Source organism: Vidua macroura, chromosome 16, assembly GCF_024509145.1.
Source record: "Vidua macroura isolate BioBank_ID:100142 chromosome 16, ASM2450914v1, whole genome shotgun sequence".
Taxonomy (NCBI): domain Eukaryota; kingdom Metazoa; phylum Chordata; class Aves; order Passeriformes; family Viduidae; genus Vidua; species Vidua macroura.
The window spans coordinates 5,647,069-5,659,348 of record NC_071586.1 but is presented as its reverse complement, the minus strand read 5'-3'; the positions used below and the strand labels follow the sequence as shown (position 1 = coordinate 5,659,348).

At 46.8% G+C, this 12,280-nt stretch overlaps 1 protein-coding gene across 2 annotated transcripts in view; it reads left to right on the top strand.

Moving 5' to 3' along the window:
- The first annotated feature begins 7,665 nt into the window (after positions 1-7,665).
- USP7 (ubiquitin specific peptidase 7) overlaps positions 7,666-12,280 on the top strand; it is a 70,803-nt gene continuing 66,188 nt past the window's right edge. For both annotated transcript variants that reach the window (XM_053991781.1, XM_053991780.1), the window contains exon 1: positions 7,666-8,180. In XM_053991781.1, the coding sequence (XP_053847756.1) occupies positions 8,099-8,180 (82 nt within the window). In that variant the 5' untranslated portion in view covers positions 7,666-8,098. The remainder of the gene's footprint in view (positions 8,181-12,280) is intronic.

Here is a 12,280-nt window from a genome sequence, read left to right as displayed (position 1 = left end):
TCTCTCTATTACTCTAATTGGTATCTTCCTCCTCTCTGCAACATGCTGCAAAACCCAGGCATTGCTGGGTTGAGAAACTCCTCCTCCTCCTCCTCCTCAAAAAACAGTCAGGAGCACTTTTCTAGGAATTAGTACTCAATTCCTGCTCAAATGTCTGCAGCATTTACCTCTGAAAATTACCTTAAGGAGGAGGTGGCAAAAAAAAAAAAAAATCTCATTTGTTTCTCAAGGCCTTTATGACAAAAGACTAAAGATACCATTTTTTATTCTGTCCTGGGTTTTTGGCTGGCTTGCACTTTGACCTTTCCAGCTTTGCTGGCTGGCAGATAGCATAGGAAAAACAGGAGGGTGACAATGTCAATAAGGCTGATATCTCAACAATAAGAGGGCAATCAAACAATCAAAGTACTTCTTTCTCCTACTGAACTCTTATTCTTAATAATAGGAGAACTTACTCTGGGCTAAATTAAGCAGTCACATCTTTATCAAAAGTAAAAAGGCTTTTACTTCATGAGTTTCATCTAGGAATTATGAAGCTTCATAACTCTGATTAAAAAAAAAAAAAAAAAAGAAAAGGGAAAATACTTTTGTTCATTTTACTGTGAATTTCTGACCTGAAATAAAAACTTGAGACTCTGAAGGACACTGCATTGATTCTTGGATCTTCCTGCCCAGAGCTCCCTGCAGGATCATGGCTCTCATTTGAAAGTGATAGAAAGAGAGTTCTGTCTTCTAGGACCTAGTTTTATTCACTTCAAAGCAAAAGGTGTGTCTTCCCAAGCTTATCTTTTAAAAGTTTCTCTCTGTAACTAGTTTCACTTCTTCTGTTTTATTCTCTCTAGGGTCTTTTCTCTGCCATTTAAAAATGGATCAATTCAGCCAATGCTGTGACACTCATGTGAAGTAAAAATGCCAACTACAGATGTCACTTGCCTTGTTTATTTAGTCATTCTGTGACTACAGATTTTGTGAGGTTTGCTTGTTAAACAATTTACAAGAATATTCTTCAATACTGGAATCCGATCCATCCGTGCAGACTCCACTGACTTCATTGGGTCTGCTGGGGCTGATCAAATTGCAGGATCAGTTCCTACATTTGTACTGAACTCTGCCAGATTGTAAATAACACATTGGAAAAGAAATCAAATCTACCTCTCATTATACAACAGATTATTCTAATATGACAGATACAGATTGGATGTAGCCATGGCATCCCCTGGTTATGCTGTCCTTGGCCTGCATTGGTTTGTTAAAGTGTGGACATGAAGTGAAGACCAGGGTGAAGAAGAACCAGCATCAGAAAGAAGGTCATCATTAATGTGGAGCCTTGAAAGTAGGAAGGGATTTGTGAAGGCAGGTTTTTCTTCTGAGGAAGGAGAAAAGGAAATTGCTGGAGTTAGATGGCAGGGTGAGTCTCAGGCTGATGCCTGGGCTGTCAGCTTCACAGTACACAAAAGCTAAACTCAGCATCCAGGTTGGGATGTCATGTGCAGTCAGGCAAAAGAAGCTGATTTCTGACCTGAAAAGGCTCAAAAGGAGAAAAGGCTCAAATTTTAAAAACTCAGATTTTTCATGTTTTATTTTATATTCATTTTTATTTTAACACAGTAGTTTCCTTTACAGTTTGTTTGCAGAGCAGCACTAACACCTGGCAGAAAAAAAAGCATTTTGTTTAGCAGAGACAGTACCTGCTTATGTCTGTGTCCATTTCCTGCAATCAAAGCAGAGAAATAGATTTGTGGACACACAATTAATGCCTCTAGATGGCAAGATCAACTTAAAGGTGTGCTGTGGTCTTCTGGGTCAGCCATTTGGTGCTTTGCAGAGCAGGTGTCACAGGTGTGACACAGGTGTGACACAGGTGTGACAAAGACAAGAGCTGAAGTACCATCTCTTAACTCTCAGTGTGGTACCTTAACTGGAAAGTTTTTGTTCTTGTTGTGTTCAAGAACTCTCTGGGAAAATGCACAGAAATTCTTTGGTATTCTCAGTTGAATAGAAAAGTGGGCAAATGCCATTACAGGTGATCCTTGCTTTTAATGTCAAAAATCCAGAAAATTAAAAATTAAAAAAAAATTTAGCAGCAGGTGATCAATTGCTATACTAAATGAAGAATTCACTTCATTTTGATCCCACTACTCTGTTGGAGTGTGCGATACAGGGATGGACAGAACACACAAACCATTATTTTTTCAAAAAAGCCACTAACTCACTTTAATATACCCACAGCTCACATTCTGGACTGGTAAAGTACCTTCCATTCCCCTTTTACTTTGGATGTCTATCGCTGTAATACTTGACTTTATACTTTACAGTGTCCAATAAAATATGATGAGAAAAAAGAATCATTGGACTTTTCAAAGATGGTAAACAGAGACTGATCACCATCTACCAGCTTAGGTGTAAACATTCAAGTTTTCAACAAAACAGTCCTGGTTTTATTGTGAGAATTAAAGTTTATCCATTCTTTTTTTTTTTTAATAGTTGTGACATTAGATGTCTCGATTGCCTGTGAAAGCCATATAAAAATTTTGGCTTTGAAAAACTACTATGAAATAGTCTTCAAATCATGTAAATATTTGAATGACAGTGTATTCAGTTGTAATGGGTTCACCACTAAGGAATTTTATTACTAAGGAATAAGGATTTATATATTCCCTTAAAATATGTTAGTGTGATCAAAGAGAAATCATCAAACCAAAGATCTCTGTATTGTGAACATCCCTGAAAATGTTGTAATTATGTATTTTACCCTAGTTTTCTGAGGAAACAAAGCTTAGATTATTGCATGGTCTGCCTGTCCATCAGTCTCAAAAAAACCACCAACCAGTAAAGGGATAAAAAAACTGAAGTGGCAAATACCTGCATACTTTGTGGAAATTGCTGGCACATTAAAGAACCATGGAATTATTGCAGCTTGGAGCAACTTTCAGAGGTCACTGAGTCCAGCCCTTGCTCAGAGAAAGACTGGGGTTATTCGGTGCCATTTGCCACTGGAAAGAAAAGCCATAAAAGACTGAGGTTATTGCAGGATATTGAGTTACAAAACGTAGAAAATATATTTACAGGGCATGAAACTTCATCCATCCCACCACTTGTGCAACAAGTTGCTATAGTTAAATCCATACACTGCAGTCAAACAAATAACCTAGTTTTCCCAGCTCATTTTGAACCTTTAACAGCATTTTATGGCTTTTGCCTGTTGGCTTCCTGTCTCTTGCTGTAGGAGGCTTGTGATTGTTTCTTTCCCCACACTCAGCTTGAAGGGGTTTGAGCCACTGATCACCTGCTTCAGCTGAAAGGTCTCTGGTTTGCAATTATGTTCAACTAGAGCACCTGGAACAATGGATATGATTCTTTGGGTCCCTAAATAAAGATTCCTTTCACTCTTTCCAGGTACAAAGCAACCTGGGTGGCACAGGCAATGGGGCAAAGCATTGGAAGGAACATGAACAATGGGATAGGGGGCTTCTGGCCACCATGAGATAATTCAAACAACTTTTATCACTGTGGCAGCAAGTGTCTGATTGTGCATATGTGAGATGGAGAAGAAAAACTATGAGAGACCAGAAGAGGCTGCCTGAGTGGGGCACACTCAGTGGCTTGAGTGTGTGTCAGTGCCTGCTGGCACAGAGGCACGTCTGCATTAATGGATATTCATCCACAAACATAGCAGAATAAGCTGCACAAGCAGCAACCCCAGTTCTGCTGGTTTAGTGCATCTGTATTAAGGGTGTGTGCTGGTGTAATTGCCCTTCTGTCATTAAATGGCTATACATCTTCTTAATTATAGACACGGCCACCTGCACACATTATGGAACACCATCCGTGGTGCTGGAAATGAGTTCTGGCCAGGAGAGGCCATCTCTAGGCTGAAGCCAGGGCAGCAAATGGAGCCAAGTGGGAAGCAAGATTTCCTGCAGCCGAGAGGAAACAAGCAGGCTGGCAGAAACACGCCTGGTCTGGCTGATTCTGCAACAGGGCACAGGATGGGCTGAGCACCCTCCTCCTTTCCTTCACTTTTCCACAGTTCCCTCCCACAGTTTTCCAAGCTGTGGCCATCAGGCCCTGCTGAAGATGGGGGTAGCCCAGACCAGGACAGGATGAACCTCTCTGGCTCTGCCACGGTCAGGATCTCTCTCCTGGAGGGCAGAAGCACAGGGAGACACGGGGCTCTCTCTGGGTCCTGGAGGCTCAGCCTGGTGCACAAACACGAGCTTGTGAGCGTTTTAAAAATAAACAGCCTGACTTGGATTTATTTTTACATTTCAGGGAGGCTGGGGAGCAGGTCAGCCTCACAAAACAAAGCCCATCTCTTCAATGGCATTTTAAAGGCCCTAGCACCTCTAACTCCGTCTCATTAGGATGACTAATGTGGAGGGAATGTGGCGAGGCTGCAGCCAGTCCCAGCCCTACTGACCCGGCACACACGGGAGCCCCTTTGCCTGCTGACCCACGGCCTGGACCTGGGAGATGAAATCCCGTGCTCAGGTGCAGCTTCACCAGTTGGCCCAGCGCTCTGCGGGGACCAGGGCCAAGAGGGACTGGGCTGGAGACAGGACAGAGGCCAAACTTTAGAGAAGATTCTCTTAGTGGGTGTAAGAAATGAAAGGAAGGAGTGAAAAATCAAGGACAAGAATGAAAGGAGTGGATACCTATACTCTATTCACAATGTTCCTGCTAATGGTATTTACTTTAGTTTCTTGTAAATATCAGTAACCTATGCCAGAGATTTGCCCAACTTTCCAGCACAAGGAATATGCCATCAGAACTACAGTGGACAGGAGTCACTGGAGGATGTGGTGTGCAGTGCACAAACAGATTTGTAAGAAAATAGGAGGCATTTATGGATCAGCTGGATGAGTAAGTGATTTGGAATCAGTGCTGGAATGGAGGCAGTGTGAAGTGCTGGCAGCAGCGACATGGTCAGGTGGTTATACAAAGGTGACCATCCTTTTCTTCAAAGGACAGAGCCCTCATGTCCTGTGCTGGAGAGCAGAAAATTTCAGGAGGGAGTGCTAAAGGGTCAGGAAAATTCAGCAGATGTATTATTCATGTATTTAGGATAAAGTGTTAGCATATGTTGAGATCTAGACTTCACCTTAGGCTCAACAGTTAATAAGATTTCTATTTCCTGCTTAGAAACAATCAAATCACACTGCTACAATCAGTGGCTGATGGTATAAAATGCCTGCTATTTAATGATTTCATAAATGCATTTAACATTATTATATACCCATACTTAAAATTTATTCCCTCTTCAATGTAAATACTTGAATAAATTCTTAATAGAGTTTTGCTATTTTTGCACAATATAAATGACACATTTTCATATGTCTTTTCAAAACATTTTAAGGTACTTTAGACCTTATTGTAGCTGGACTCTCAAAAAATAAAGTTGACTTAAATTAGGAATATACAGTCAAGTGCTGGATTTTGATATGTTGCCTTCACAAACTGATGATGCATTGCTCCCACACACAATTAATGACAGGAAAATTCCTGCCTCTCTTTCAATACTACGCTTTACACTCTTCCACAGTATAGGATTTGTACAGATGAATTTTGCACACTTTTTACTCACCTACAACACCAGGAATTTTGGAATATTATTTCAACAATTTTGGAAAATAATCTACTTTAAAATGAACTGAAGCTCAGAGAAGTTCTTGCATACAAAACAATGTTTTTAAGGCTTATGATAACACCAGCCTACAGTTAGTTCCAGGGACTTGTTCTTTGCAGTAGTGAAATTGTTTTCCTCAGTTGCTCCTTGCCCACAAGTGCAGTGTCCATGGCTGAAGAATCAGGCAATAACCTGTAGCCACCTTCCTGCTGTGACATACTGGTTCATCCTGTATTGGGGATCACTTGGAAGGGAGGATGGAGGGATGAGTTTAAACCTGTGTATGATTTAGGAGGTTGGAATGGAAGTCATTAGGAAAGAGTAATTGTTCTGGGAGGTAATTATAGGAAAAGATTGGCAGTGGGGAATTCAAAGTTTAGGACATGAGGAGACTAAAGATACGTGCATCAATCTCTGTCTGAACATCTGTCCTAATCTCCCTCTTTTGCTGAGACACTTAAACCCAGATTTGGCAGATTTGTCATGTTTTTTTGCCTGGGTCAATCCTAACAAATAATTTCCAGTTCTGTAATTTATTTTCCTTTAAAAAGCTTTTTGAAACTTCAGAGGACCAACAGGGAAAGTCAGAATATACTTTTGGAGAAGCAAATTATCAAATTAAGTGCTTGTAAAACCTGAACCTCCCACTACTATCCTCATCTTCGCTTATTTTTCTATTTTCTAGACCTGGAATTTACTTCTTAAGGCAGGGTTTCACATGCCACAGTTGGAAATTATTTTCCTCCCCTGCCCACCGTGTAGACTCCTGGGCTGCTGAGAAGCCAGACAACATTGAATTTTCCCCTCAAATTGATTTTGCTTTGCTCATTTTATAGATTAGAAAAATAATTTTAAAAAATTCATTTATCTACTTGCAGGCAGACCAGCACTGCCTGCTTAGGTACATTTTCAGTCCCTTCAGGAGGCCAAATTTTGCATGTTCTGAGTCCTTCCCTTTGGAGACTATCCCGCTGTTTCCCAGGATCCTGAAGTAAACACTGGACTGTTTAATGGAACTCTGCACGGCCTTCCAACTACTTTCATCCTTAAATGAAGTTGCTTCCTTCATTGCTCTAACGGCAGCCTGGACCAACCAGATATTATTTATTCACCCGCACCCCTGCCTTCTCCATCCATCCTGGGCAAACAGGTCCCTTCCCTGAGAGCGACTACATTCTCCAGACAAGGCCCATGAAAAAACAGCGGCATGCAGGCGAGGAACAGTCTTGTTTACGGCAGATTTTTTTCCCTTTTCACACATCACGCTAACACGTCCTTCACCCGCCTGCCCATGCCGCACAAGCAGCAGAGGGTGCCTGCCGCGGACGGGCCGAGCCCCGCGCAAGGCCCACCCCGGCCAAGAGCCCCCGGCGCGGCCAGCCCCGGCTCCGGCTGCAGCCCCGTGCGGGAGAGGGTCCGCCATGAGCCCCCGCACGGCCACACACCCGCGGGCCGAGCGCAAGAGGCAACCGAGCCCACCGGAGCCGGGCCGGAGCCCCGTGGGTCCCGCGCGAGGCGGCCGGTGTCGGTGCGCGGCCGTGCGGGGCTCCCTCCGCTCCCGGCCGGGCCCGCACGGCGAGCACGGGGCGCGGCCCCCACCAGCCAGAGCCGGGCCGAGCAGCGGGGTCTCCGCCGCAGCGGCCGCGAAGGGCCCGGCGGGCAGCGCAGAGCCGCGGCCGCGGCGCTCCCCGCGCAGGTGGCGGCGGCCCTGCAGGGAGGCCGCGGCGGCAGCGCCGGCCAGCCCCTGTCCCCGCCCCTCTCGGCCTCCTGGGGCGGCGGCGGCGGCCGCGGCGCTGTTCCCCTCCCTCCCTCGCTCGCTCGCTCGCTCCCTCCCTCCCCGGCTGCGGGGCTGTTCCCCCTCATGCGGATGTGACATTTCACGGCGTTACCGCAGCCGCCATTTTGAGGCACAGAGCGCTGGCGGCGGCGGAGCGGCAGCAGCGCGCCGGGGCTCGGGCGACGGGGGCGGCCCGCGGGCCGGGAGCGGCGAGCCGGGCGTCGGCCAGCGGCGGTGCCGGGACGCCGGGGGGGGCGGGAGGGCACGGCAGGGGCCCCGCGGCGCCTCCCCGACTTCGCAGCGCCGCGGACACCTCGCCGGGGGAAGGGGAAGCGCCGGGCGCCGCCGGGCCCTGACTCCGGGTCTCCCGTCCCCCCCTCCCGGTCCCCTCCCCTCCGGCCCCCGGGGAAGCCGCCGCCCCCGGCCGGACCCTCCTCCCAGCCCCTTTTCCCCGACCGGGTGCCGCCGCCGAGATTGGGCGAATAGCGAGTAAATACGTGCGCGTCTCGCTGCCTCCGCCGGCGCCTCGCTCCCTACTCGCCGGAGCCCCGCCGCAGCCCCCCGAGCCGGGCGCCCAGTCCCGGCCGCTGCCGAGGCCCCGCCGCTCCTCCGCCCCTTCTCCTCCCGACACAGGCCCGCAGCCCCCCGCGGGAAAGGCCCAGCCCGCCGCCGCCGAGCCCCAGCCCCAGCCCGACATGAACCACCATCAGCAGCAGCAGCAGCACCAGAAGCCCGGGGAGCAGCAGCTGAGCGAGCCCGAGGACATGGAGATGGAAGGTAAAGCCGGGCAGGGCCCGCGCCCTCAACTCCGCGGAGAGTTTCCCCCTCGCCCCTCTGCCCCGCTCCCGGGGCTTCCCCCACCGCCGCGTCCCCTCGGGGATCCTGGGCCGCTCTCCGCGGTAAACACGCTCTGCCCGGGCCGCTCCTGCTGGCCCCGGCACCTCCGGGGCGCGGGGAGCGCTGCTCGGCGGGGCTGCGGGGAAACGCCGGGGAAAGTTGCGGTGCGGGGCCGGGGGAGACGGCCCGGGGGGCTCCGCAGGAATTTGCACCGCGGGAGGGGGAGGGCGCGGGGGAAGCGCCGCTACAAAAGGAGCCCCGCGCCCCCGGACCCTCGGAGCTTCCCGCCGGGCGTGGGGCGAGCCAGGGAGGGGGTACGGGGGTCCGGTCAAAGTAGTTGCCGTGATTCTGGGGCAGGGTTTTGCCTGGGGCGGGCGAAGGGGACGCGGCTGTCGCGGGGCTCCCCGGCGGGGCGGGTGGGGGGCTGCAGCCCTGCCCTGCCCGGCCGCTCATTGTATGCAGGCAGCTACGCTGCTCGCCATTTTTAATTAACCCTCCTCCGAGGGTTATTTACAGAACCCGCTGCCGGCCGGGCCTGCGCGGGTCGGCGGGCAGCGCTGGCCATGTGTAGCGCCTGCACAGCCCGCGGCCCGCATCCTGCACCGTCATGCAGTTGCGCTGGCTCCATAAAGGAGGCACTACGTTTGCATGTTCCCTACCCCCGTCCGGTGTAGTCTCCGGTGGTGCCTTTTGCGGGGCCTTTTTTTTTTTTTTTTTTTTCCCTTTCTCTTTTTTTGCATTGTGGTGTTGTTTTTGCACGCCCTCCCCTCCTCTGGACAACACCTTCCATCTGAATTCAATGCTGTAAAATTATTTTGGGCAAATGTGCGGCGGGGTTTCATTCCCAAAGGAAGGACGGCCACAGTGAGCTAGCTACTCGTACCGATTGACTTGGAGGTCAAAACCACCAACTACCTAAATATCCTTTAGAACGCCTGGCTGTGAAGATGACAATTCTCATTCAGCCGTTTTAGTCAAGAATGACATAAATACTCGCTAGCACAAGATATTTTGCTTGAAAACGGGACAATCGACTTAGTACATGCATCTTTCTGCTAAATAATAGCCATTGAAATTGGGAGGAGTGAAGGTGTTTCAGTGGAAGTTTGTCACAGTGACTGTGAGATTACATTTCAGTATTAGAAGGTCATTACATAAAACCTGGCTTTTTAAAACATAGGTGTCTATTTCATACAATAATGGCTAGAACTTATTAGCTATCTAAGTTACTCTTCAGTTCTATTTTAGTAAAATCTCCAGAGTGATGTTTCTATACAATGGGACAAATAAGTAAAGAGTCAAAACATACCTCCTATTTGTATACATACAAGTATTACCATCTTTTGGGTTACAGTTTCCAGCAGATTGTTTGACAGTCATTAGTAATCTGCATTTTCTCAGTGTTTTCTCCTTTTTAAGTCCTTTAGAATATTGACTGCATTTACTGTGTTTATTTTGAATTTTGTGGGCTGGATGCTCTACTATGCTGGGCTCGCTGTGACATGCTGGACATTTTAATGCAGTTTAAGGGCGTCCTGAACTTCTCTGGATTGCACCCCCTCTGCCACTGGGAATACAGGAGTCCAGAATACTTGCAGAAATCACTGATGGTTGTGAAAATCATGCTGGTGGCCACCTCCTTTGGAGGAAAGAGTCTTTGCACATGTCAACATAGTGACACTGAGAATACATCATTGTCTCAGAAATCTATTTGAAATCTATTAGACCACACACAGCTGATTCCAACTGATATGACATATTTGGCAATTTTTGAGACTTTACAGAACTGTCCATTTATGTAAAAACAAAACCAGAAAAGTTTAGCCTGTGGAGATTTTTTCTCATACTTTATTTTTCTTAGAGAAACGTGTTAATTTCACTGGACTGCAGAGATCAGATTATTGCTAACTTTTATTAAAAGTTGACATCATGGGTAGATACTAATTTAATGTGTAAAACAATGTTTGTCATCTTAATATATGGGTGTTAGTGCTTTCTTTAGAGGTGTTTTCAAGCAGTGAGGAAAAGGCTTAATAACATGTAGTTAGCTTAATTTTAACATGCACAGAGCAATATTGGATGCCATTCTTCAGTGAGTGATCACGTTAGATTTAGGAGGCATGTGAAGAATGCACAGTGGAAAATTGCACATCTTGATTTGAAATTACTTGAAGGTTTGCTTAGTCTTTGTACTGCTACACCAGATGAACGATTTTTAAAGAGTGACATAGCAATTTCAGACGTAGTCAAAGTGGAATTAAACTCTTTGGGGTTGAATCAGATATGGTATTTTGAGTGTTTGCTCTCATGTCCCTATTTTTTCCCCTCCCCTTTCCCTTATGACTAATTTACTCTTCCTTGATGACCTTATGGGCACTCTGTAAATGAAAGTACTACTGGACAGGGCTTTAGGACTTCATAAGGGATGAAGACATTTGCTTTAGAGAGAAAAACTTAATCTCTGCATGACGGAGGAAAGCAGCAGTCCCAGCTGCGGTAAGGGCCAGGCACACGCTCAGCAGCACCAGGGTGGTGCAGCCTCACCTGCTTGCAGCACTCGCTGCAATGCTGTCACCCCCTGTGTATTTAGTCCTGTTACCCGTGGGTGTTAGTAATCAGCTTTAGCCTTACTTGGGCTTGGCAGTAGTGAAATGTGGACAGAGAAACTTTAAATTGCAGAGCACAGTAGGGGTTGTGTTTCTGTAGCTGCAGGCAGCTACTTCCAAAGCCAAGGGGACACTTGGACATCACAGTGTTTGCTGCTTCTGGTTGTCTCCTCATGTACCACACCAGTGGTTGGGCTACTGCACCTCCCTGCGACTATTACAAACAGAATGTGGGGGGTTAAGATGCAGTTCAGGTTGTTAATTGGGTTCACCTTGCAGTCCCATTTAACATGGTGTGAATGTGGTGAGGGCATTGGGGCGGGAAGGAGCAAGAAGAGCAGCTTGAGGTAGCACAGATGCCAACAGTTACCTGGCCAAATTCTGTCACTGCTCCTGGATTCTGTGTGCACCCCTCATTTATTCACTGCTGCAGAAGAGCATGTGATTCTGGCTGCCTTGGCTGCCTTTGGGCCGAAACAGAGTGGGAGTGTGCAGATGAGCCGTTGGTGCCTGGGTGTTAGATAAATTAACAGTTTGGGGTGGTGATTAGTAAATTATCCTGTGGAAATTTTGAGTTTATTTGTATGCTAAATAAATTTAGTGGAAGAAATAAATAATAGGTTTTTTGTACTGAAAGTAGGGTGTGTAGTTTGTTTTATCATACAAAGAATTAGGGCTGTAGCATTGCTAGTGAGTTGCTCTATAAAGTGTAATTGAATCCAAGTCTGATACTTTATATATGCTTCCTCTGTAACATCTTTTCACAAATGCGTGAGCTTCAAAGAACTCGGCTTAATACAAATCTACAGTTACATGTTGCATAGAGTTCTTTCATGAAAAGTCTCATTTGCAGCTTAATAACTGTAGGTTTCTCTTGTTTATAATTTGAATCTATTTTTTTTGTAGGTTCAGCTTCTGCCCGTAGTTCCATAGGTACGTGTGTTTCTCATTAGGGAAGTTTCTTTCCTGAAGTAGCCAGCACAGGCTTAGCAACACAGTGTCACAGGCAGGGAACATGCAGTGACTGGCAGTTCAGGTTGCACACTTGTGTTCTGTCTTTGTGTCAGTTCTGCAGCCTCTCAGGCAATGCCATCTTTTAAGTTTTCCCTTAGTTTGGGCAATTTAAAATAGAGACTTGAATTGCAGGTGAAATGATGCAACATATGTACAAAAAAAAAAAACCAGGAAAAACCTGACATGTCTGTGTGTATGTGAAAATTTTAAAATCACACTATTTTCCTGTTTCCATGCAGCTGAAAGTTTGTGCTCCTTGCTCATTCCTGTTTTGCTCATTACTGACAGAATTTGCTACATTTCAGACCCACTGTGGAATACTGATCTCAAATACTTAACTTATTTTTCTGACTTCTGAATGCTTGCTTCCCTCTCATATTTTGTCCTCATTAGCATTCTAAATTCCTGGCAATTTAATAT